General features: G+C 37.6%; 2 protein-coding genes across 2 annotated transcripts; one reads left to right on the plus strand and one right to left on the minus strand.

The window, feature by feature from the left end:
- The first annotated feature begins 1,121 nt into the window (after positions 1–1,121).
- Positions 1,122–9,638, plus strand: LOC109047511 (diphthine methyl ester synthase-like). The gene is made up of 6 exons (XM_042712315.1): positions 1,122–1,191; positions 3,502–3,610; positions 5,668–5,780; positions 7,316–7,355; positions 8,304–8,407; positions 8,585–9,638. The coding sequence occupies exons 1-6, from the start codon at positions 1,122–1,124 to the stop codon at positions 8,815–8,817; spliced, it is 669 nt and encodes a 222-aa protein (XP_042568249.1). The 3' UTR covers positions 8,818–9,638.
- A 1,293-nt stretch (positions 9,639–10,931) lies between these two features.
- LOC109047512 (zinc transporter 7) lies at positions 10,932–27,466 on the minus strand. The gene is made up of 11 exons (XM_042712433.1): positions 27,289–27,466; positions 26,691–26,792; positions 24,694–24,807; positions 24,448–24,535; positions 24,216–24,345; positions 23,937–24,089; positions 23,710–23,760; positions 18,015–18,150; positions 12,173–12,263; positions 11,737–11,886; positions 10,932–11,637 (listed from the first exon to the last, which is right to left on the minus strand). Exons 3-11 carry the CDS (start codon positions 24,777–24,779, stop codon positions 11,590–11,592), a joined length of 933 nt encoding a protein of 310 aa, XP_042568367.1. The 5' UTR covers positions 24,780–24,807; positions 26,691–26,792; positions 27,289–27,466; the 3' UTR covers positions 10,932–11,589.
- Between the last annotated feature and the right edge of the window lie 401 nt (positions 27,467–27,867).

A 27,867-nucleotide genomic window follows, 5' to 3' on the forward strand; every position in this document is an offset into this window, starting at 1 on the left:
TTTTAGCTTTCCCCTGAAAATAATGCTGGCGTTCCCCCAAGAAAATTTGGGTTTATTCACAAAATATTTGAGCTTGCTCTAAAAAATGTTGTGTTCCAAAGAAAACCTTTGGGTTCATGTGCAAAACCTTTGAGTACCCCCAAGAAACAACACAAAACTGTGCATTTTGCTTGCAAAATCTTTGCATTCCACTGAGAAACTTTGCTTGCAAAATTATTTTTGTTATACCACAAAAAACTTTGCAAGAGCTCAAGTTTTTTGTTCCTCTTTTGTGAGCATTCAGTCAAAAAATGTTTGTGATTTCTCCAAGAAACTTTGCATTCGCTCGCAAAACTTTTGCATTACCCATAGAAACTTTCTTTTAGGAGCTGTGCTTGGAAATCGCTGCCTGTGAGCGTGACAGAGATGGCCTCCGAGCTACTTGCCTGCTCTACTTTACTCTCCCAAATAAAACAAACAGACTTAAATAATTATGTGTCAGTCAAACCAATACATAACATTGACTTTACATTACAAGTTCATTGTGGGTGGAGACCAGATGGTCTATGAGCCTTTAGGGCTTGTAAGCCTTATATTTAGATTAAGGACCTTTGACTGCACTTTGTGTTCATTCATTACAGGTATCAGCTGTGTGTAACAAAAGGTCTTCACCTTTATTCACAGCCTATTAACCTACAAATAAACCAGGTCAAGCTCAAGGTCAGCTAAATCGTGCTAATTAAGTACCATGGATTTATCCCCACTCACATTGGGAGTCATAGTTGAGGCCTATGAATTTACAACAGCTTCAGACCATAGATAAAACAAGGACTTTATGTACCGATTATTTGTCTTATTAAGATTTATGCACAGTAAGTAATCCAAACAATCATAAATCCATAAACAGTTTTGAAAACACCTTGGAAACCATAACATCCAAACGTGCTGCATTTATCATCATTAAATTTGGTCAAGAACTTAATGTATTTTGCAAGCTATTCACTGTCTGATAAACGATCACATAATAGTGTATCGCCAGGCAGCTCTTTTTTTTTTTTTCATTTTAATGCGCTTATTATTTTTGTGATTTATCCTTTTGGCGACCAGTAACTGTGCATTCTGTTATCATCTGTGGTTTAGAGATGTTGTATTTCATCGGTCTTGGTCTGGGCGATGCTAAATACATCACTGTGAAAGGTTTAGAGATCATCCGTCAGTGTAGTCGTGTTTATCTGGAGGCTTACACGTCCATTCTTTGGTATGTGGATGATTAAACACATTATAGTGTCTGAATCCTGACAGTTGACTGATTGAAATGCATCACAGTCAGAACCAGATGATTGCATTTTGAAATATTGCGTTAATATGAGATGGGAAGATACTCACGTCTTCTGCAATATGCTGGTCGATGACAAATAATGATGCCTGCAATGATAATTATTTATTTTTTTTAACATTTAGTTTAAAACACACATGCCAAGATATGCAATATTTGTGTTTATAACTGTTTCAGACATTTTAAAAAAGTTTATTCCCTATTTTATATAAAATATTATTTTTAAAAAAAAGTACTAATAAACGTTCATGAAAGTTTTCAAATATATTTTGTAGTAAAAAAAAAAAAGCTTTAGATATCTTTGAATCATGATTATTATTTTGGAGTTACTCGATTTTTTGACTGGTCTTTTCATATAAAGGTCAAAATAGATGACATTTTTAAGAACCTCAATACCTTAATATCTAATCATGAAGCTCTACACGTGTCCTCTCTGTGATATCATTTCCTGTTTAATAGTTTTCCTGTCACGTGACAACTTTCTGCACCACACTGATTATTTAGCTATTAACTGATTATTAAGTTTTTAAAATAACTTGGGAATGAAAAGATGTGGTAGAAGAAAAAAAGTGTACAAGCAATAGGGATAACCGCACCCTGGAGAAGATTGTGAAACAAAACCCATTCAAAAATGTGGGGGAGATTCACAAAGAGTGGACTGCAGCTGGAGTCAGTGCTTCAAGAACCACTACGCAGACGTATGCAAGACATGGGTTTCAGCTGTCGCATTCCTTGTGTCAAGCCACTCTTGAACAACAGACAGCGTCAGAAGCGTCTTGCCTGGGCTAAAGACAAAAAGGACTGGACTGCTGCTGAGTGGTCCAAAGTTATGTTCTCTGATGAAAATAAATTTTGCATTTCCTTTGGAAATCAGGGTCCCAGAGTCTGGAGGAAGAGAGGAGAGGCACACAATCCACGTTGCTTTAGGGCCAATGTAAAGTTTCCACAGTCAGTGATGGTTTGGGGTGCCATGTCATCTGCTGGTGTTGGTCCACTGTGTTTTCTGAGGTCTAAGGTCAACGCAGCCGTATACCAGGAAGTTTTAGACGCACTTCATGCTCCCTGCTGCTGACCAACTTTATGGAGATGCAGATTTCATTTTCCAACAGGACTTGGCACCTGCACACAGTGCCAAAGCTACCAGTACCTGGTTTAAGGACCTGATTTCCAAAGGAAATGCTAAATTTACTTTGCAGGTGTTTTGAGTTAATTAGCTGATTAGAGTGTGGCACCAGGTGTCTTCAATATTGAACCTTTTCACAATATTAAAATTTTCTGAGATACTGAATTTGGGATTTTCCTTAGTTGTCAGTTATAATCATCAAAATTAAAAGAAAAAACATTTTAAATATATCAGTCTGTGTGTAATGAATAAATATAATATAAAGTTTCACTTTTTGAATGGAATTAGTGAAATAAATCAACTTTTTGATGATATTCTAATTATATGACCAGCACCTGTAGACTTGCATTGGAAAGCTTTATCACTGGCCTATCTTGAGTCAGATTTCATTATTAATAAAGAAATTTAATGAGAAATTGGAGAAAATGTTCAAACTTATTTGGCTAATAAACTCCATTCTGATTCGGATAATGCCACAAAAAACAATTTAAGTGCACTTTAAACCCATAAGTGTAAGGAAAAAAACAACAGAAAACACTTTCTACAGCCCAACAGAAGATAAATAATGGTAATGTTTCCTATTATTCAGGATATTAGTGCCTGAAGAACCACAGAGTGGTTGAGCACTAAACTCTGGGGTGCAGCATTATCGGTCTTACCAGAAGTGAACGTCTGAGGCGTGGGTACTGTGGAAACGCTCCAGAAGAGATGAGCTAATTACGCTGCACTTTCTCGTCTCGGTCGCTTCTAGTCACGGTTGAGCTTTGCATGGTGTTTGGCTCCAGAGTTTTTCCAGCCAAACCACCAAAACCCACGTAGCGGGAGGGGGACGGGGGTCTGACTCCTCATTTTCCCTGCACTTCAGAATGTGTGGGTTTAATAAAGTTTAATGATATATTCAAGATCGAAAGGATAAGCGTTTCTGGTGCAATTTGGATTAATTCCACATTGTAAACAGTACAACACAGTAGTAAGAAAGATGTTGATGAGTAGCCATTTTCTGTGGTTGGGGCATATTTTGGAGTCCTGAATGCAAAAAAAAAAATCAATTTAATCTCCCCAGAGGCTACGACCCACAGTGACCTAGTTCTGCGAGCGCTGAATGCTGGGATTCAGTATCATGTTGTTCACAATGCCTCCATCATGAACGCAGTGGGCTGCTGTGGATTGCAGGTAAGGATAAAGTTGCAGTCAAATGTAGTCATTCTGTGAATTTTCGTGGGCGAAATCCAGTCAATAGCTATCAATGAGACTGGGAATGTTTTCGCACACAGATTTCGCAACTGGTTGTAATCAGTCATGCAGATTCACCACTTTGACCAACAGAAAGCAGTTCGCTTTGAAAGTGACTTCTGTGCGAGTTGTGCTTCACACATCGCTACGCTATTACCAGTAGACCCTATTTGCCCCCCGAAATTTTTCAGAAAATTCGGTAATGCTACCACACCTCAACTCAGTGCTTCCCCATGGTGTCATTGTCAACATGTACTTTCCAGAGAACATACTTCACTATCGTGTGTCACTCGTGCCCAGTCTCTCGTGAAAATGATCAAACGGCATTACTGCCTTTGTATCGTAGGTGTCCCAGCGGAGTCTATCAACGAAGCCTACTGGCCATCAATAACAGCCCCCTGTATTGACCTGTCAGGGCAGCTTTGTGTATCAAGAGGCCCCAGATGCCGCCCTAAGCTCACGATAGGTGTCTTCAGATGATCTGAGATCAGCGGTGCCATTTCTTAAGGATATTATTTAGGTAGGAAAAGCAGGTCCTAAATCTTCTACTGCAGCTGCTGCTCTCAGCCACAGAGGGATCTAGAAGGTTAACACACGCTTTGCAGTTACTGTTTGGGTGTAGATCATGACACACTATTTGGAAGCAATCAACAACCAGGGATGCCATAAAAAAAGCAAGATTCAAGACTTTCTACACCCAGAGGTGTGTTGCTTTTGTTACTAAAAACATCTAATTTTGTTTTGTTTTCAAGTCATATTGTATGAGAATTTGGTTTTTCTCTGCATCTCTATGACTAGGTCATGGATTCTGAATGACGATCTTAAAAGTTGCAGTGAAATTAAAGTAGCAACAGTAGTGACTGACTTCCATTCTTCCGTTAAACACAAAAGAAGATATTTTGACAAATGTTTCAAATTTCGATTTCAAATTTCGCAATTTCGATTCTCTGTATGTATGTACTGTACAGTGGAAGAATTGACAATAAAGCAGACTTGACTTGACTTGACTTGACTTGACAAATGTTTTTGTTCATACAATGAAAGTCAGTGGGGTCCAAAACAACATTGGACCCCACTGACTTTAATTGTGTGGACAAAAAACATTTTTCATGTTCAAAAGACATTTTTCAAAACATCTTTTCTTAGACTATCAGCATGCTAAAACCTGCAGAGCCCTGCACATGACATTCAGGAAAAAATAGATATTATGTCCGCAAACTAAAAATATGTTCCCATAACTAATTGATTTGTGGCCATGTTTCAGTTATATTGTTTGCATTTAATCAAATGTTAATCTGTTCCCTTGTTTAGGTAAATCAAGGCTACGCTTGTTCCCTCGTTTTAATTTAATTTGATGTAACTAAAACGAGAGCGCAAATTAGTAAGTTTGTTTATACAATATCTTGTTTATAGGGCCCTGTAAAAACTCTCTTCATCCCCTTTAAGTCACGACTGCTGGATTTGTTATAGATAAACAAAAAGGAATTAATCTAGGACTCCAGTTGACTTCACTAACCGAGTAGGTCAGGGGTTTCCTAACCTGCTCCTGGAGGGCCACTGTCTTCCAGAGTTTAGCTCCAACCGTAATTAAACACACCAGAACCAGCTAATCAAGGTCTTCAGATTCACTAGAAACTTCCAGGCAAGTGTGTTGGAGCTGCACTCTGCAGAACATTGACCCTCCAGGAGCAGGATTGGACACCCCTGGACTTGGTACTTCAACACTCCCTATGTGTTTGTTCGTATTGCATTAATACATTCTTCAGAGGGTCTGTAGGACCTAAAGTAACTGGTAACAAGTCTGCTTGCTGTAATGTCACTGTTGTGTCAGCTGTGCAACACTCTAGTGTTCAGAATGATGTCATGCTTACTGAATAACAGGAAGCACCTTGTCTATGGATAAACAGAACTGGTTACTCGTGAACACACTGACCAATGCAAAATAAGATCTAGTGTGAATAAATTAAGTATGAATGTGATTGCATTTTCCTCCTTGGCTGTACAACTTTGGGGAGACAGTGTCCATTGTGTTTTGGACGGACACATGGAGACCTGAGATGAAGATCAAGAAGAACAGGGATATGGGCCTGCACACGCTGTGCCTGCTGGGTAAGCTCTTCCTTTGAGTCTTTTTGAACGAGATATTCTAATTAGACAGAAGGTTATATGATGTCATTTTCACTCACAATTGGCAGGTTCTCCATCTCTTGGTTCTTTTCCCCAAGCAAATTTGCAAAAATGTATGTGTGTTTCATCTTTAACAATCAATTTAATATTGAATGTGTCAAAACCAGAAGCGACGACCCCTGTATTTTGACGTCCCGTCAAATAGGCATTTCCCTTCAGGGCACACATTAAACTTGGACCCATTGCAAATGCTTTGGTACCCCCAAGGCAGATGGTCGCAAATAATTTACGTTTTTATTGGTGTGCCATAGAGATTTCCAGCCAACTCTTAATAAACCCCCGTTTTCCAAAGTACCATTGGGATTTCCCATTGGAAGGCATCTTTGGTAATGAATGTTGGTAAAATAGTAGTCTACTGGTCAGAGGTTGTGTCTCATTGGCTGGCGGGACAGAGGGGGAGGGGCGGGAGTCCCCAGGTGCTTCCCAGCTGAGGAGTCAGAGAGCAAGAGCGATGACAAAAATGAGCAAGCGAGGGATCAGGGTTATTAACCTCATTATTCAAAAGCAAACAGAGGAAGGCGGGGACTGGACACCTCCCCATCCACCATTGGCCGCGAGAGTGCTTATCTAACACAATAAGCTGCAGTCACAACAAAAGCACACACACACACAGACAAAACACAGGGAATAAACACTGCATCCATTCATCATAACGCTAACAAGACATGGGCTATTAATCAAGCTAGCAAATATTAGTTAATTTATTTGCTGGTGTTTTAAAATTAAATTCAAAAATAAAATTAGATATGTAATTCCTAAAAGTCTGACACAGTGTCTACACAGTTTTTTTTTTTTTTTTTTTTTTTTTTTTTTTTTTTTTTTTTTTACAAATATTAATAAATTAATTATGATTTTTATGTCAGGTTCTCCATTTCTATTTTTTTTTCTTTCAGAAATATTAATTATGAATTTGTTGGGTTTTTTAAACAAATATAATTACGAGTTTTGTATAAAATTTGCTGTTTTTTAAACATCATTAATTGATTATGCATTTTATTTCAGTTTTAAATCTTCTGCAGAGCTGTTACGTAAAAAAGGTAGATTTATATACATTTTCTTTGCCATTCTAAAATTCATGCAGTCAGTTTTGATATCATATTTCCATTTATGAAGAAAGTAGGAAACAAAGAAATTGTCCTATTTTATTGGAGCTCAAGTCTTGCCTTGAACGCTCATCTGATTGGTCCGTTATTTATAAAAATTTTGAGGTTAATGGCGATGCTTTCAGTGTAGACATGGTGTGAGAACATGACTGGTCAGGGGTCTTTGTTCTCAATATGAAGCCCTCTCAGGTGCAGTCTGAAAATGTACTCGTGTTCCAGACTGAGTGGGGTTAACAGCTCCAGATGGAGGGGCGACCTACTATTTATGATGTGACATTAACATCCAGAGTGGCCTAGTTTATAAAACCCAAGCTTATTGTATTGTACAACACTTACAACTCCTTTGTTTAGCAGATATTAAAGTCAAAGAGCAGTCTATGAAGAATTTAATGAGGTCTCTCACTTTCTGATTTTCTGTGGGGTTGAGTGGGTTCTGCTGATTTATGTCTAGTCTGTGGTGCTTTTCCAGGAGGGTCGATTTGTGGTTTACAGCAGACAACAAAAGTAACAAAAGTAAAAACCGCGGCCGCTTGTTTGACTTGGACGCATGATATGTTATCATGGACCTTCCCTGGGCCGCCTCCAGAACTGCCACGGTATAATTTTCCCATCTGAAGCCTTCAGAAATATGTTTATCAGCAACAGTGAACTTCATCAACTGCTTTTAAACTTGAACTCGAAGTCTTTCTGAAAAACTTTCACTGGTGTTGAATTATTTTTCATCGTAGAAGACGGTTGTTAACTCCTTGCTCTCTCCGTGGTGTCATGTAATTATCTCCCCCCTTGGTCGCACACTTTGTGTAATTTTATATCCAATCCACATAAATCCCAAATGGGTTTTAGTGTTCCACTATGTACGCTATAAGGAGACGAGCATTAGGCCTAGTGCGGGCTCCCTGTTCAAGGCTGGAAAGTGTGTTAATGTCTCCCAGATTTACTGGCACTGCTGTACCATTACTCGGAAATGGAATAACCATATGCTGCATGATTTTGGTCACAGTCAGATGTTTGTCCAGTGAGGTTGGTGCCCTTCACTGCAAGGAGGGGGAAATGGCCCCAAAAAGAAATTCAAAGCATGTCTCCAACTTCCTTAAGTTGACTGACTTCATTAAAGACGGACTGATGGTCTGTTAATGGCTAATGCACCTTAAGCATGCAGAGTATTTAACTTTAAAGCTCAATTGTAAATTGCATTAATGGTCACCTACTTGCTCAGTGTTCTGGGACCACCTGCAACCTGTGCATTAACTAATTACCACACTGTCAAGGATGTAGACAGATTAATAGAAGACACCAGATACTTTTGCTCACCTTAAAGTTTACCAATCCCCTATCTTTCCAGGGGTCCAAATATTTACGAGCCTCCCAGGTACATGACTTTTGCTCAGGCAGCTGAGCAACTCTTAGAGATACTACAGAACCAACGGGATCGGGGTGAGGAACTGGGTAAGTAACTCTTGCAAACCTTTCTGAATTGCATGAAATCCTGTTAACTCTGTGGTTGAACAATCTGGATGTCTGGCCGACTTGAGACACTGGGAAGCATTGACGTAAAATTGGATTTGATTTGATTGAAAGCTTTGTGAGCATTCACAGTTTATCCTGTTCTTTCCTTCAGTGCAGCAATGACTCAAGACACAGTGTGTGTTGGTCTGGCTCAGATCAGAGCCGAGGTCCAGACCATCCATTCCGGGACGCTGCAAGAGTTGATGTCCTGTGATCTGGGAGGACCACTTCACTCGATGATCATCAGTGGACACCTTCATTCTCTAGAGGTTGACATGTTGAAACTCTTCAGTGGTCCTGAGGGATTGAAGACCTTGAAGATGACCGATAGTTCCACATATGTTTCGTGATAGCCAAGAAGCTTGTGCTCCTCAAGAAAAAAAGTTCCCTTTCCAGTGCTCCTGGGTTTTTTAAAAACGAAAAGCAGTCAAGGCGGTCCACGTGAGAGCCTAGAGCTGCCGGAGGGTCAGGAGACCATGCAAATGACATAATTGTTATTCCAGATCAAATTTGACCACTATAACTTTTGAGTACCGGTCGGGCCAAGGTTGCATTTCATTACAAGATTTAGATTGGGAGTGGGATGATTATTTTGACGTGTGGTAGTCATGTTCTTGCTGTCAAAAAAATAAATGTTGGAATTATAATAGAGGAAATGGAAAAGGTTATTATGGACCAACTGCATCTGGGTTGCATTAGTGCCTCTGAAATTGAGCTTTCTTCAAAATTGGCATAATGTTTCCATACGTTTCTTAATGGAACTTTCTCAGTAAGAATGTAAATAAGAAAAAAGCGAATACTGAGATTCCTTGGAGCATGTCATAATGGATGAAGATTGATTTTCATACAATAAAGACACTAATTTCATCGCCACTGATTACATCAACGCCCTATTTGTGGTTTGGCTGCTTTCAACTACATCTTTGGTTTTGTTTGTGATCTCTCATTGCACAGAAAGTGAACAAAGCTTTTGTCAGAAAGTAGTTTGCCTCTGCCTGGTATATTTATACAAAGACAAATTAGAGTTCATGTGTTGCATTTAGAGATTATTTGGTTTACAGATCTGCATCTGCTTTTTACTGCCATCAAAGTACAAAGCCCAAGACTCACTAACTTTCTTAAAACATTTACTGGTTTAAGTGAAGGTTATGTGCCTTTTGGCACACTTTTGACAAAAAAAAAAAAAACTGAACCAGTATGGTTCAGTACAGTACGCAATTATTTGTTTCCATTGTCAGAAACCAAAATAGTGAACCGTACCCGTACCCTTCCGTTTGGGTAACTAGCACTGTAGTGCGGTACCTGAAGGGTGGAGCTAGATTCACTGCAGAACGTTGATTGGTTGACAGAAAATCGTCACTTGCACATGCTACAAGGAAAATTACGACACAAGGGGAATGAAGCTCATGTGTGTTGGGCTTGTTTAAAACAGTGTATTTTATAATTTTATATTTTCATACACAGAATGACGTAGTTCGCTACTTTGCGGCATACACCGCGCCTATTAAGTAAGGGTACTGTTGGTGGTGGAAACGCAAGCCAGATCAGGATGTACCATCACGAATCGTACTGAACCACTCGGTGGAAATGACCCATTACTGATGTTCTTGTCTATATGTACTAGACTTTTTTTCTTTTCTTTTTTTATGAATATTCCACATTTTCTAACATCCAAATATTCTTTGATATTTGCTTGTGGTGTAAGTGTGAGCCTACTTTGTCATATTTTTTGCAGAACACTTAGCATTATTCTAAGAAATAACAGGTTGAAACTGGTTATGTGAAAAAATTTAAGAATATTGTGTTTCTCAAAGAAACATGGTTTATTCTTACATAGGAGAAGTGAAATTTCTGTGTAAAAGGTCTTTACTCTTTCTGTGAAAAGTGTTTAATTATATGTGTGTGTGTGTGTGTGTGTGTGTGTTATAAAATCTAAACATAAAGTTTAACAACTGTTAAACAATATAACAATACTGTCCTGAAAAATCATACCTCAAACCTCTTCATCCTTTCAAATGCAACTAAAAATGTTCAAATGTCATTTCTTCAACCCATTCCAGAGTAGAATGTATTTTAATTTTAACAAAGTACAGCTAAAAAAAACACAAAATAAAATAGGTATTTAGGTGAAAATCACTGAAGTAAGTCTTGAAAATCACATGGAAATCTTGATCAAATTTAAACTGAAAAAAAGTCTGTATCCAGACAGGACTAGCCTTGATTAACTGTTTCCACAGATTACTTGAAGGGAAATAAACCATAATAGGCTCTGACATTTTACTGCAAATATGTTGGACTTGCCTACTGATGCTTGTACCTTCTTGTGTATTAAAAAAATAAATAATCATGGAGATGTTTTACGATTTCCATTTAAGTCAACAGCTGCTTCTGTGTAATTCTGTCTATATGACAGGTTTTAGGAACTTGTTCAAATTTTACACCATGCATAAACAGCAAAGCCAAATGCAAAGTAATGTTTTAATTGTAGACAGAACTCAAGGTCATAAAGATCCAGCTTTCATCGCATTCATGTTGACCATCAAACACGATAGTGAAAGCGATTGTCCATGATCATTTTTAAAAAGGCACTTAAGAAATGCAGACAAATGTTTGTTTACATAATGGCATTGGCGAACTAATTCTGCACTTCTTTACAACTGTGCAACTGAAAATCAAAGCAGGTGAAGTACAAAAAGTCAATGAATCACATACTGCTATTTTTACAAATGTCCACTGAACTCCACATTCAATAATTAAAACCCCATTCTGATAATGGAAAAGGGCAGCAATTATGAGGAAAAGAAACAGTTTGTCGGGATTATAAAAATCAAAAACAATGGGGAACTTCAAAAAAAAAAAAAAAAAACAGTTCAAATGATCGAGAGGGTGCACCAATGTTGCAAGTTCTTGCTTCCCTCAAAAACATCACGTTGTAGCTGGTCAATTGATTTCTGGCCAGAGTGGAGTCAGAGAGGCTGGACTGCACCAGCTCCATCTTGATCCAAGATGGAAGTGGAGCAACAGAAACCCAAAGATGGGTTGAGGTGGAGAATTTCCCCACAGCAGCACAGAAGGCCTTTGGTCCCGGGACTCCCAAAGATCAGGAGAACTGTGGCAGACTTCTACATGGCCGCCACATCAATCTGAACATACAGTTGTCTGACGCCAACCTGGGCACAGGGCAGAAAAGATCATGTAATGGAAAATTTGAAATATCTCTTAATAAGTGCGATCAAGATGTTAAGGTTGTGTTTTCCAACGGTCCCCACCTGTGTGAAAATGTTGTGCGTTTGGCTGAGAATCCATCTAGAATCTGCATCGGGCGCCACGAGGAGTTTGAGTGTACCAATATACACATCTGTGCAAAGGGTCCAGAAGTGAGGTTCTTGGAGGTTATAGACACCCTGAAGCTGCTGGACCTGCAGGGAACATTAGCGGTTAGAAAACGCAACCCCAGTTTTTCTCAAAGGTTCAGACGCTCATTAGGATGCTTGGACTGTCTCTGGCTATCTAGAACTGTTTTAGCCAAAAACCTGGAACTTTCTTGCAAGATTGAGGTTCTGACCCTCGATAGGGTTTCAAGTTCTTATTTTTCAAATGTGGCTACTTGGATAGCTAGTTATGTTTCAGTTGATATCCCAGGTTAACTGTCTAACTAAGTAGCCAGCTTTCACAAATAGGGTCCAGAAGATAGAAATAACTCACCCTTTGGTAGCATTCAGGAAGGGTTTGGTCCAGAGAAGGAGGCGTCCGTTGCATCAAGATCCCTATGGATTCCCTGAGCAGAGGAACCACACTGTGGGAAAGAAGGAGGTGAGAAATGAGTCGCAGTTCTATGAGACATGAATTCAATGGCGCGCCAAGTACTAGGCAAATGCTGGCAACAGGAAGGGACGCCACACATAAAAACGTCATTGGTTATGAATTGGTTAGTGTCCTAACAGCTTGACACATAGTGTTATAAGTGGAGGAGTGGAAATTCTTTAATTATCATGACAAACAAGAACTCTTTTCATTAGGTTTATTTCAGAGCATGCTCAACGTGGTCCAACATTAACTTGCCCATCTTATGGTTGGGGTGGAGTAACAGAGCTGTGCTGATGTCATTCCAACAGCTGTAGTGCGCGTGAGCCAGCAAGCAACCCTGAGCAGACCAGGAACGACATCCAATCCCATTAATTCTGCTGAAGAATAACTTGGCAGAAACGGTTGACCTGTTAAGAAAGGACTAGGACTATTTCTCTCCTAACCAGTCAGCCGTTTCAGCCCCATCAAAGCTAGGTCTTGGCTAGACCAGCATCTTACAAAGTCATCAGTCCTCCTTCAAACCTTCAAGGCCTGACCACTGCTCCATCTGGGAACCATTAGAGGGTTCTTGGTTTGGACTTTTTTCCCGGTCCCTAATCTACTCTATCACCCCCACGTTCTCCTGAACTCCTCCCTGAAACCCCAGCCTCAGTTTGGGACACACCAAAGTGGAGAAGCTGATGGTTGTCTCATTTGGACATTCATGAAACGCAAAGCAAATGTGGCATCAACAAAGACACATCTGACAACATCTGACAACATCTGACCTTGCTAAACACTCACTGGCACACACTGCTGAAAAAATGCAACAATGTGTGCCTTTAAAATATTTTGCCCCAACATTGTTTTGATAAAATTTTAATAACGGCAATCATGTTACTCACAAGGCTTTGATTTCACAATAGTTGTGTCTTGACTGTGAGGTTCCACAGACATTTACTACACTATATTGAGAGCTGATATGCAACTAGCAACTAGATATCTGATATTTTTAAATCACCTTTGCCCTCATTAGTCCATGTAAATGGTTTTAATAAATTGTCCTGCAATGTGACAAAAAAAAAAAAAATGTAAATGCGGTTTAAAATAATGTTAGAGCAAATATAATGTCATGCCGCAGAACATGTCAACTTTCTGAAGGTTCGTATGTTTCCATCAACATGTACTGTGACAGGGCATCAGAAAACTGGCCACTGTGCATTCCTCTCAGTAACGGGTGAGTTTGTCCCTCTTATAGGCAATAAAATGAAAACAGGAAAGTACTGGAAGAGGGTACCTCAGACCTCTGACTTCATACTATTGTTCCATACCTTCCTGTTCAGTGAAACAGAGGCACTCTTACTCACTGTTTGCTGGCGCTTGATCGCTAACCTGCCCCGAAAATGCTGTAATGCAGTTACACAAGTGACTCAGCTGCCTGAAATACAATTACGTGTGAGCATCAAGGTTAAGCTGGCCAGTGACACAGACAAAATATCACCACCTAGGGTCAGGGTGACAATCAGGATCAAATATTTCTGCAAGGACACTTGTAATCACCTATGGACATTTTTGGAAATCAGGGAAAAAAACCTTGGAGTCACGTGGCACAAAGCAGTCACTCGTAAAAGCACACACACACACTTCTAAACCACATGGAAATTATTGGTTAACATGCCCAGACAACCTGAGTACCTAACTGGAGCACAGAAATATTTATGACACCAGACCCACCACAAGAATGAGGTGATTGTAGTGAAGTCTGCTTCTGAAACATCACAGTCGGAATTAGAGCAGGTACATTTAACTTGAGATTTATATGCAATAGGACCTAACAAACTTTTCCATTTCTAGGGTAAGTAGTTATTGGGATTCCACCACAAAAAGCTTAAGATGCTTTGCTGCTAGGAGCCAACTGCACTCAAGCTATGGTGGTCATAACCACAGGATTGTATAGGTATTTGGCCTTGTGCATAATATGCATGCCTCGTTTTACAGTTTGAGAGTCTGCAAATGTTCTTCTGACCAGCTCTACCAACAAATGATCACTAATACTAAAACTTTTCCCCACATAGCTGATGGTCACAAAAGGTCCAATCTGAACGTAGAAGACAATGTGTGTAAAACTGAATGAATCTCATGAAACATGTCTGGGTCACAACTATAGACTGAATGATACAGCCCTCAGATAACATAAATGACTTCTATGCAGAGCTGAGTGTTAAATAAAGTGTTGCATGTATATGTGGCTTGTTCCCCACCTGCACCAATACACCGTAAATTAGCATTCTGAAAAAATGTACAGTATCTAGTAGCCAGCACAGTGCTAAAGCGCATTATATGAAGAAATACAGTAGATCAAAGAATAACACAATAACATGCAACAAAAGCAGCTTCGGAGAGCCATAACACCCATTTGCACTGAGGATTGACAAATGAATTCATCCTCAAAGGCCCAGCTTTGCATGGCAAGAACAAATGTTAATTACTGTTAACATTCTTTTCACGCCCATTTCTCGGGCTTTAGGCCCAAAGCGATTAGCGGTCTTTGGAAGACTTTGGTGGTGGGGGACTGCTGTAGGTCACAGCAGCAGGACTCCTCCACTCCCTCCAACTAATCACATGGTACCGGAACAGATCCAGCCGCTGCAGCCGTACCCAGACATCCCCCTGAAGCAAGCCTACCGCACCCCGAGCGGCCTTAGCGAAACACGCCCCAGTTCGCGTGCAGCAGGGGGTCTTATGTGGAGGTTCCCGCGCAAATGTGTCATGCCTCAGGTGCAGCTGTTGAAGAAGTCTATCATCTTAGCGAAAGGTCAAACATCCAAATGTTAGCAAGATGGCTGGATCAAAACAAGGCGCTCTCTTGAAAATATCAATCTCACAATGAGGGGTACATGGGAAAAATTCTGTCCAAACAAAGCAGAGTCCATCTTAACGATCAAACAAGAGCCACAGACATTCCATGTGGCCAATTATATCTCTCTCAAGACTCGAACGATAAATGATTCTGCTATGCCAGACATACACAGACATGAAGTTCAAAGGTGTAAGAGAGTCTAGAGTTGCAGATGAACTCATGCTTTGGTCCACAGTACCATCTTTCAAACTAGTCTATCATGTGTTTAATAAATCTATATACAGTACATAATAGCTGTGCTTCCCCAAAAACATTAAGCCTAGTTCTGGAGAACACATCACTTTGGAAATGTTCAGAATAGCATACTACTATTTCTGCAGTATATAGTAGAAATCCTGTACTTAGTATTCATATTTTGAATTAAGTACCCTTGACCTACTTCATTTAGCAAAATCCCACAATTCTATCCCACAATGCTAGTGGTGCAACGGATTACATATGGATTTTGAGTCATGGATCAGATTGGCAAAAAAAGGCTTAATTTAAATACTTCTATACCACAGCAAAAACTACTAGCTTAACTAATATAGTAATAAAACAAGAACAATTACACAAATTACAAGCATAGATAAATGCTACAACATAACACAGTTACAAATAAAGTCAGTAGCAGTATTCAGGTGCAGAAATGTAATAATGAAATGTAAAATAACAAAATAGTGCTCACTGCACAAGTTAAATAAAGATTAATCTTTGTTAGAGCTGTGGTGTTATTTGAATAGCAGACAGAAGCAGGTATTTAATGGCTGCGGCCTCTTTAAGATCAAATGCACGGACCTAATACTGACACACATCCGGTTTCTTTCTCAGCTGTTTAGGTTCACTTAAGACATAACCGACTGTGTTTACTAGAATTGCTTGAATGTCTAAATTGACAAGACAAAACAAAACTCTATGATGGTTAAACTTAACAGTTAATGCGCGGTGCACAATGCACTGCATGGCACTCGACTTTGAGTGCAACACAAAAGAAATACTATGAAAAAAGTCAATTGGGTGCGAATTTTTCCAAGTTTTCAGATCATTACATGGGCAAAAACAGTCAAAACATTCTGCAAAATATCTTCATTTGTTGTCCACAGAAGATGTCAATTGGTTTTGTACGTGATGGTAAGTAAATTACTACTTTTACTATTTTTAGCAAACAGTATGCAGTATACACTACTATTTAAAAAGTTTGGGGTCAATAAGATTTTTTAAAAGAGATTAATAGTTTTATTCAGCAATGATGCATTAAATTGATCAAAAGTGACAATAAAGACATTTATAATATTACAAAAGATTTCTATTCCAAATAAATGCTGTTCTTTTAAACTTCCTATTCAAGAATCCGGAATAAAAATGCATAATGGTTTCCACAAAACATATTATACAGTATCCATTTACAGCACTGATAATAATTAAAAAATAAAATAAAATAAAATAAAAATGTTTCTTGCGCAGCAAATCAGCACATTAGAATGATTTCTCAAGGATCATGTGACAGTGAAGACTTTAGTAATTGATGCTGAAAATTCAGCTTTACTATCACAGGAATAAATTATATTTTAAAATGTATTAAAATAGAAAACAGTTATTTTAAATTGTAATACTATTTCACAATGTTACTATTGTGCTGTATTTTTTGATCCAATAAACACAGTGTTGGTGAACATAAGAGACTTCTTTTGAAAACCTTTAAAAAAACAGTAGTGTACACTGCACAATATGCTAGTTTTCAATATGAAAATAGCCAGAAATTTTGCTTAATTTTTGGTCTCAGAAAACCAATACATGTTTAGTCATATCAAAATCATTCAGTGTCAAAAGACACAACATGTACAGATGGACCACAGGAATGTGAAGTCTTTAGCTTCACAAGCTCTGGTTTGCAACTGTTTTTAATTATCTGCTTTGGAATTTAATGGCTTTCCATAGTCGCGTAATACCTTTGTACGTGTGCCATTCCAGATCGGCCTCCAGATTGCACCTGAATGAGACCGAGACGCTCTCACGCAGGTGCAATATGGGAAAACGTCCACAGGCTTAGCCCTACTCTCAATTCTCAGGACTTGCCAATCGGACAGTGCATGGAAAACTGAAGAAGAGGGGGAAAAATGTCTAAGACATTTTATGAGAAACAACGAGAAGGAAAATTCCATCTTAAAAGATGCCTTTGTTGAAGTAACATTCACAGATCGCCACCACATTCCAGAGAGGGAGAAGAAAAGCCTCAAACACAGAAAAGAGGGGGAGCGAGAGGGGGGTTGGAGGGATGAGATGAATATGCGGGAAAGGCTCTGCTCAGACCCGTGCATTTTGCAAAAAGGGGCCACGAACGGTGCCTCTTCACTCAAGCACAGTAACCACAGACCATCTGCAATTTAAACATGGTGCAGTCCTGCTCAAATTTACACAGTCTTTACATACATTAACCTACATCACACACAAAAAACAAATACTCATACTCATCACCATTAAAGCATCTGATGGCATTTTCAAGACTATGGAGGAGGAACGAGAGGTTTGGTAGCTTTAAAAAATGATGAAATGCTATGCATTTTTCTTTCTCGACTGGAGTTGTTTGAAAAATGCCACATGAGAGAGTCAAATCCTGGGTTTTCTGGCTTTGCCACATGTTGAGAAAGTGCTCCGGGCTCCACCCTCTGAGCGTGTATCCTGTAATTCACCAGGCTGGAGCGCCAACGGCTCTTGGTGAAGGGTACTGTGAAGTGGCTTTTGTATGATCTGTGTTAGGTGCTGTTGAGGGTTTCTGGGTGGGGTCTGAGGGTGGAGGATGGTCTTGAGTCGAGTCGAGAGAGCTCAGTGCTCATAATAGCATGGACTCATTTGCGTACTCACCTCACTCCTATGAGAATCGAGATGAGCATGGAGCAGATGGGGTCGGCGATCATCAGGTCGTATTTTTGCATTAGGATGGCAGATATGATGACACCGACACTGCCCAGCGTGTCCGCAACAATGTGGAGAAAAACTCCTGAAATGAAGAGAATGAGGGTTTAGATTTATCCTGTTCAAAAATCTGAAAGAAAATACACTTTTTTTTTTTTTAAAGATTTTAAGTCTAAAATACAGTAAAATATTATTACAATTTAAAATAATGTTTCTATTTTAATATATTTAAAATTTTTCCTGTGATGGTAAAGCTGAATTTTCAGCATCTTTACTCCAGTCTTCAGTGTCACATGATGATCCTTCAGAAATTATTCTAATATGCTGATTTGGTCCACAAGAAAAATGTATTAATATTAATTAATATTTTTTTGGAAAATCTGGTACATTTTTTAGGACTCTTAGATGAATAGATTTTTCTTTCTTTTATTCATTCTCGCTGAATAAAAATAAATTCTAAGTGACGTGACATACAGCCAAGTATGGTGCGCTGCATTTAACCCATCCACAGTGAAGACACACAGCAGTGAACACACACCCGGAGCAGTGGGCAGCCATTTATGCTGCGGCGCCTGGGGAGCAGTTGGGGGTTCTGTGCCTTGCTCAAGGGCACCTCAGTCGTGGTATTGCCGGCCCGAGACTCGAACCCACAACCTTAGGGGTAGGAGTCAAATTCTCTAACCATTAGGCCACGACAACTTATTATTATATAAATATTTTTACAAACAAATCTACTGACACAATTTTTGTGCAGTAGTATATATAAATACAAAAAATATTAAAAATGTTTTATTATATCACAATATTAACTTAATATAATATACTTAATACTAATACTAATATATTAATATTTATAACATTTAAAATAACTATGAATTGTTAAAAATATTAATGTTTTCGTTTAAGTATATTAATATTGAGATATCTCAACATAATAAAAAAATTATATTTATAAAATGTTATATTAATACAACAAAAAATTTAAAATATTTGAATCAAACTGAAATACCAAATATTTGTGTGTGCTTTAAGCAACTTGCTAACATCAAACCCTTAGAATCAATTGTATTAAAAAAAAAAAGGAAAGGCCATTTGCATGAGTCAATACCCATAGTTTTTCCAAACCGGTCACTTATGAAGTAGACAGTTATCTAAGTAGGAAGTTTACAGCAAGTTATACACTAAGGCTTTTGCCTACATGAAAGTCCTGGTTTCACTTAAACAGCACTAATGAGTTAATATTGTGTCTGAGATGAGGATACAGCATTTGCTAGCACCCATGTTCAAACATGACTACTGCGGACGGAACGAACCCACTGTCTTGGATACCATCTCTAGCGGTAACCCTCAAACTGATGATGTCATTCCACAAACAGGTCATACGAGTACATCCTCAAATGAATGGCCAACCTGCAAGACTTTCCAGAATATGTCATATCATATGCTACTATGTTAAAACCAACATGAGTGAGTCAGTGAGAACATTTCCTGAACTCAAGGGTCTGTACTGGCTGTCCTGATGGACACTGGAGAATAGCTGTGGACTGTGGTGTGACGGCATGGAGACGGTCCACTAAGTCCTTTCCTTCCCTCAAAATGAGTTGACATACTTGTGGTTACTTTCAGTGCTGCAGAAAGCACAACCGCAATAACGGAGCAATCTCCCTAATAAGTGAAGACCCCGTCCAAATGTGGTCAAAAGAAATACTAGAAAAATTACAAGAATGCTGGAGCTCTTTGTGTCCTTAGAAAGAACGGCTGATAATGGTACTAATAGCTTACTATGCTGTGCAAACTAATTAAATTAAAATAAGATAATATATATTAGATATAAGATAATATATATTTTCACATAATAATAATAAAATAATAACAATTATAAAATATTAAAACGATAAATATGAAAAGATTTATTTTTTATTAAAATATCTTCCTTTCATCAAAACTACTACTTCTAATAATAATTATATTATTAATCTATTTTTGTATCACTTTTCCACAAATAATCTATTAATACTGTGTTTGTAAAATAATAATAATAATTATGATTAGTGAAAATATATATTATCTTCTGAAAAATAACAATTAATATTCTCACTTAATAACAACAATGAAACATTCCATTATTTTTTTGTAAAATAATATTTTTATAAAATAATAATAGTTATTATTATTATAGTAATTTAATAATAGCGATGATAATAATCTATTTTTTGCTAAATATTACTATTAAAAATTCTAAATATTTTCATAATGAGCAAAACTATTTTTTGTCAATTTATTATTATTATTACTTTATTATTATTATTTATCTTTTGTAAAATATTTTTTTTTTCTTGTTATAATAATATTCCATGACTTTTTGTAAAATAATAATAATAATAATAATATTAATAATTACTTTAATAAATGGCAATAGTAATTAAATAAAAAGACGTTAAAAAAAAAAAATAATAATAATACTTGTGTAAAACATCTTAACCACCGGTATATAAACATTTTTAGACAAATCATGTTTCATTTGTCACACTGCAAAGGGAAAGTCAAGTGCATTGCATTCTGGAATACAGTAGTCTGTGCAGTTCATAATATTTCATACTGCATGTTTTGGAAAAATATTTAAATGCAAAGTCGGCAACATCAAAGCTCCAAAAGTATCAAAAAATGTAGTATTAAAAAGCTATCGCATAGCGTATGCAGTCACGTTTCGAGCACGCAGGCTCCTCATCAGACAAATTAACAACACTGATGTACCAATCTTTATAGCCCTACCTCCAAGTGATCAAAGGTCACATGACAGTACAATATTATCATGACAATAATATCACAACAATGACATATTAACCAAGGAGGAAAAAGAAAAAAAAAATTAACCAAACATGTAAAACTATGCAAAATACAAGAATACAATTCTTAATGTATTAATCAATAACATCAATTAATACCTGCCTACGTACATAAATACAACTAATAACCACAAAACATTTATTATATAAATAAATATCCTGTGTTTTAAAGAAATGGACGAATATCAAAGTCCTCATTTAATACTCTAGGGGACAAAGTGTCTAGTGTATAAATCCAAAGACCTCACGCTATAAAAGCAATTTGTTGATATCACCTCCGTGACGCGGATATTTAACTACCTCAGTGCCGATGTACTGAAGAGTGGAAACTAAGTGTCTCGAATCTGCAAAGTGCTGTGCTACCGGATGTCTAATTGCACATCGATGTTCAGAGATACAAGTTTTCAGAGGTCTGCTAGTTTTACCTATATAACATGTCTTACACGAAATAGTACCTTGAATATTAAAAATTTTACCTGTGTGAGGATGTGTAAAGGTCGATGTCATATGTGAAATTGCACTGTTGACAGTAACCACATCTGTAATTCCCATATGGTATTTCGTTCAAGAAATGAGGAGCAGGTTTCAAATCAGCTCTAGCCAAAATATTTCTGAGATTAGGTGTTTTCTTATACACTAAACGAGGTGGTTTGTCAAAACATTTCTTGAGGTTGGGATCACTCTTTACAATGTGCCAATGTTTCAATAAAATGCTATCAATGTCCTTCGAAACAGGCGAATACTGGATATAACAATTAACACGACGGTCAAATTTTGTGACACGTCTTTAAAACGACTAACTGCACACTGAATCCACTCTTCTCGATATGATCGTTTTCTGAATCTCTCTGATAAAATTTGTGATTGCTGTTGTAAATCTTCATTACTACTACAAATACGGCAAACACGACTAAATTGGGAAATTGGTAATGAACGCTTTAATGATTGTCCATGTAATATAGTGTTACGGTCAGTTGGTTTGCGATACAAAGTAGTTTCTATGCCTGACGCAGTGCGAAGAACAAGCACGTCCAAAAAAATCATTTTCTCTTGATGAAATTCCATCGTAAATGTCAACGCACTACAATTGTTATTAACCAAACTATGAAACTCTAGTAGCTCAGATTCAGTGCCACTCCATACCACTTCCATAAAACAATGTGTCTCAAGAAATCATTAGTCCCAGGATTTAACACAAACTGATGTTCAAACAACCCACAAAATAAAGATGCGAAGCTTGGGGCCATCTTAGAACCCATGCTGACCCCTGAGATCTGCAAATAGTAATCTGACTCAAAAAAAAAATAATTATGTGAAAGCACTAATTTTGCCAAATCACTCAAACATGCAGTACTTGGAACCTGACAAGGACGTTGATCAAGAAAAAATTTAATTGCCTCTAGCCCTCCCTGAAATGGAACATTGGTGTAAAGCGATTCAACATCCATGGTGACTAAAAGACAATCAGGTATTGTCACATTATTAAATAGTTCAATAAAATCCATCGTGTCTCTAATATAAGAAGGTAAAGACGTGACTAATGGTTGTAAATGGAAATTAACGAAAGCCGAAATTTTTTCTGTAAGTGACCCGATTGCTGCCACTATGGGTCTCCCAGAAGGGATATCCCTGTAAGGTTTATGAATTTTAGGCAGCGTGTATAGTACCGGTGTAATCGGATGCTCAACACACATATACTCATATTCATTTTTTGTCAACAAACCTAAATCAACGAAGAGTTTTAAAGTATTGTGTACAGATGTTTTGTAATGAGCCAAAGGATTCATACTCAATTTTTTTATAAAAAACTGAATTAGAAAGTTGTCTCTGAATTTCAAATTCATAGTTTTGTCGATCTAAAACAACCACTGCTCCACCTTTGTCAGCACTTTGAATAACTATAGACAAATCTTTTTTAAGTGATTCCAATTCAGATAATTGTGCATCCGTCAAATTATGTGCAAGTTTATACTGTCTTTTAGATTTTAATATAGATACAGCATCACTTTCTACAAGCCTACGATAAGTATCCAAAGAAGCATTTCTGTTTTTAAAGGGAACAAAGGTGGTACATACTGCATGTTTTGGCAAATAGAGTACATCTACCAAGTATTCGGTGTAAAAAGTAAGTATAATAAACATAGCCAAAATAGGCATGAAAATCTTCAGGACGGGAGGCTGGTAGGATCTACTTGCAATTCTTCACGAGGAGTGGAGAATAGGTCCCTCGACTGGGATGGAGGCAGCGTAACCTTTTGCACTGTCACCTCCTCCCCTCCCCTCCTCCCCCTCTACATGGTCCTCCCCTCCGTGCCCCGTTCTTTCTCCCTTGAGCAGGCCCCCCAAAGGATCCATTCTCTCTCTGTGTGTGCCAGGGTGAAGGGGACAAACTACTTTCTCTGCTCTGCTCTTTCCCACACAAGCTCGGACAAAGGGATTTAAAGTGACAGTGTACCACATTTGCTCTGGTGTCAGTGTTAACCTAGTTACCCCCGAGTCAAAGGTTAGAGGTTGGGATGGTCAGAGGTGTCATAAAAGTCCATCATCCAGTTACGTCTGATGTAGACCACTGCCTCCCTTCTGAATTTTAGTTTTTTTTTTTTACTAGTTTACTAGAGGACCTCATCCACTAAGAATTCAAAATATTGACCTATAAAAGAGGAAAAAGCTGTCCAGACCTGATAAATGTGATTGCAAATATTTTCATATCTGGTGCCTTTTTAAAAGCAAGGCAAATATTGTGACAAAACAATCTCAAGCGCCATCTGGAGGAGAACAAACATACAAAAAAGCCATACCTTGTAATATCTGCTTGCTGGAGCCTTTTCCCGGTGTGTGCAAGTGGTCATCTGAGGACACAGACAGATTAGAAATGAATCATGCTATACTAGACACCATTACGATCAAAACAGTTTCTGCAATTTTCACACAGCACGAGGATCAAATAACACATCTGACGCGTTATAATGGTACTGAGTCGTAACAGAAACTGCACTGAAATCAGTAATGTAGCTTGAGGTCTCACCATGGCAGTGGGGATCGTCATGTGAATGCTCATGTCCTCCGTGCGAATGTCCGTGTCCTCCGTGTGAATGTCCGTGATCGTGTCCGTGTTTGGACTCATGACTGTGTCCATGTCCCACACTGCCATTAAATAGAGAATGACTGTGGCCATGACCTAAAAATAAGAGCAACACATCTATAGAGAAGCTATGCACTTTATATCAGCAATATAGAAAATTTAATAGCAAAAATTGTGAATATATACACACTTATAGTTCGTTATTCTGTGTGAGATACTTACCTTCACCACCGTGTGAATGTCCATGTCCTCCATGTTGAAAAACGAATATTCCTACAAGATTCACCAGCAGCCCTGCTATAGACACCGGGAGCAAGCGTTCATGGTGCACATCAGGGGGTTCCAGCGCCCTCTGGTGATAAGACCAAACGCCATCATTCAACAAAAAGATATTAGTGCATCAGTATGCCAATTGGCAAGTAAATCTTAACTGAAATCGTATACTACTGCACACCTCTACTCCTTCTGAGAAGATAAAGAAGGCGGTAAAGATGAGGAAAAGGCCATTCACGAATCCTGCAATCACTTCTGCTCTGACATACCTACAAAACAATCAAATGGATTTGCATAACAACGCAGTGAAGACATGCAGTTTCCTGTCAACACCACTCAGGCAGAAGTGAACGTGTCATTTTTAGGAAACTTGTGTCATTGGTACACTACCCACAATAGCCGTTTTTAAACTGTAGTGTTCTCTCACCCATATGAGAAGGAGTCATTGGACCTCCACCGTGAAATGACCGATGCTGCAAGGCCTGCCAGGAGAGCGGTGCAGTCAAAGAACATGTGAAAGGAATCCGATATCAAACCTAAACTGAGAATCAAACCAACACAAAACGGGGAGTGTAAAATTATCATGAAACCTGAGAAACACATCCCACCCCATACTGAGGTCAGAGCCACACTGTATAGGGCCTTTTGTTAGACATTATTCACTCTTTCACTTAGAGACAAAAATAAAACCGCCCAAAGGTTCCATTCGTGCTGACCGAGATTTGGTCGTCAAGTTAGTTTCAAGAGGGTCAAACTAAACTATGCAAAATAAAATAAATGAATACATTTAAACATTTAATAATCAATGTTTTAAAAATACTCAATTATATTCTTTTACTAATACATTTACATTTAATAATGATTTAAACAGATATATTGTATATATAATGTATTGTATAAATATTTTGTGTACACACACACATATATATACATATTATATATATATATAATATATATATATATATATATATATATATATATATAATATATATATATATATATATATATATATATATATAATAATAAATTTAAAAAATTATATTATAATTATTTTAAAAAAACTACTAATAATGCTACTACTTATAATTCAAGCTTCCATTCATGGGATTATGTCACTTGCATAATATTATCAAATGACAAAGTGTATTAAACAAATTATTAAAAACAACAACAACAATAATAATAAGTTATAATAAATTAATAAAAAATAATCATTGTTGGACTGTGCAATTTGCATAATATTATCAGTTTTAAATGAAGTATTACAAACAAGTAAATAAATAAAATAAAAATGTTTACTATTATATTAATTACTACTGCTACTATTGTTGATTTAATAATAATAATAATAATAATAATAATAATAATAATAATAATAATAATAATAAAGCTTCACTGTCTGCACTCCCATTCGTGGGATGGTGTCATTTCTTTGTATAATATTATCATATGAAAGGTAGCAGATTAAATAAATTATTATAATAAACAATATTAATAACAAAATAACATTTTGTTAATTAAAAGGATTTGCATAATGCTGAACTCTGTTGCACGCATAACTACGTCACCTAAAATCACATCAACTAAAAATAAAAAAACCAACCAACAACGTTACAGCCTCAGTGAAAGTGGATGTATGATGTACAAACGGGAAGACATATAGTCGTTAAAGGGTTACTCCACCCCAAAGTGTAAATTTTGGAGAATAGCGTACGCAGTTTGCGTTCAGCGGATGTCCTCCAAAATGGTGCTACGGTGATGCAGAGAGACAAATTGTTGAATAAAGTCGTTATTTTTGTTTTCTTTGCACACAAAAAGTATTCTGATTCCAGATGAACTATTCTGACGATGTCTTTCATACTTTTCTGGACCTTGACAGTGTAATTTACTTGACAGTCTATGGCACAGTCACAAGCCTCCCGGTTTTCATCTAAAATATCTTAAATTGTGTTCCAAAGATGAACTAAACTTTTATGGGTTTGGAACGACAAGTGATTATGACAAAATTTTTCATTTTAAGGTGTAGTAATCCTTTAACATACAATGGCATTACAAATGGTTAATCCCCCATAAAGCTTATATATATATATATATATAAAATATTACAGCCGTTTCTCAAAACCAAGTAAGATCTGCTTATCTAAAATGCATTTTCAGACACCAGAGTCATGTTTGAACGTTTAAACACACCTACATCCCGAAATATGCTGTCTAGATAGGCACCTCAATAGGTTTCGAGACACATCCTGTATTTGCTGAACTTCGATCAGCACTCAATCTCACTTCAAGGACGCCTACGATAACAGCTCAAGGGGAAAACCACAATCAAAACACTGCTAACAGAAGTTAGGGCCCAAAAACAAAAGCACTCTAGCTCATCCCACATTTAGACCTACGTGGCATAATCTTGCGCTGGACTGTTACCTGTTACTCCATATTCCGTACAGCAGCTCCACGAACGCGAACGACAGGTTCAGACACAGGAAGAAAACAGATTGCGAGAGGTTTTAATCAGCAAGAATCGATCTGGGGAAGGACATAAAGACAAAAAGAGAGAGTGCTTTGAGGCTGATTCATTTATAAAGTGGCCTGAAACAAGACAGACCGGCTGTAGGAACCACAGCTAGGCAAATACACAACTGTAGTTTATTTAAATAAAACTGACATGTGGTCCGACTAATCTCTTGATAGACGTACTTTGTTGCGGAATACATTCCAACACATTTTTATAAAGCAAAACGAAAGATATTAAAGGTTGTGTCAAATGTTTACTTCGTCTTGCTAACATCTGGCGGGCTGAAAAATTAGCGGAAGCGGTCTGCTTCTTTATTATAACTGTTCAATTATTTTAGCCTTTTTAAAACAAATTAAAAAATAATAAATAAATGTCTTAAAGACACAAGTTTAATTTGAAATGAAGTCTCGAGGGCTAACTAGCATGCTAACTGCCCTAGCCACACAGCACAGAGCCGACAGCTGTGAGTGAAACTCAGTGAGATTTTGAGCATTTCACTGTCTTTACCTGAACCAGCCCGACAACTTGACGAACAGATTGAATTTGGCAGGCTTGTACTCGTCATCTTTTTGATGGATAACGGGAGCATTTTTCAGCTAAGCGTCTCCGGTAGCCGTTTGAGCAGCACTGCAGCGTCAAGAGCGTCTGAAGCGTCGAGGAGTCCGGTGCGTCGATCCGTCGACGTCGCGTGGCGTCATGTCGCTGAGCCACTAGGGTTAAAACAAAACCAACACAAATCTAATCCGTTCATCCATTCATTCCATGTTAGGAATATTCATGCATGTTATTTCCTTTAGAAGTGAATTGGTCATTCATTATTCATGCTAGGTTTAATTTTTTTGAACGAAATATCCTTAATAATATGTGACCCTGGACCACAAAACCAGTCTTAAGTATCAGTTTTTCTCGAAACTGAGATTTATACTTCATCTGAAAGATGAATAAATAAGCTTTGTTTTAAGGATTAGGACAATATTTGGCTGAGATACAACTATTTGAATATCTGGGATCATGAGGGTGCAAAAAAATCTAAATACTGGAGTAAATCGCCTTTGAAGTTGTCCAAATAAAGTTCTTTGCCATGCA

Source organism: Cyprinus carpio, chromosome A22, assembly GCF_018340385.1.
Source record: "Cyprinus carpio isolate SPL01 chromosome A22, ASM1834038v1, whole genome shotgun sequence".
NCBI classification, from domain to species: domain Eukaryota; kingdom Metazoa; phylum Chordata; class Actinopteri; order Cypriniformes; family Cyprinidae; genus Cyprinus; species Cyprinus carpio.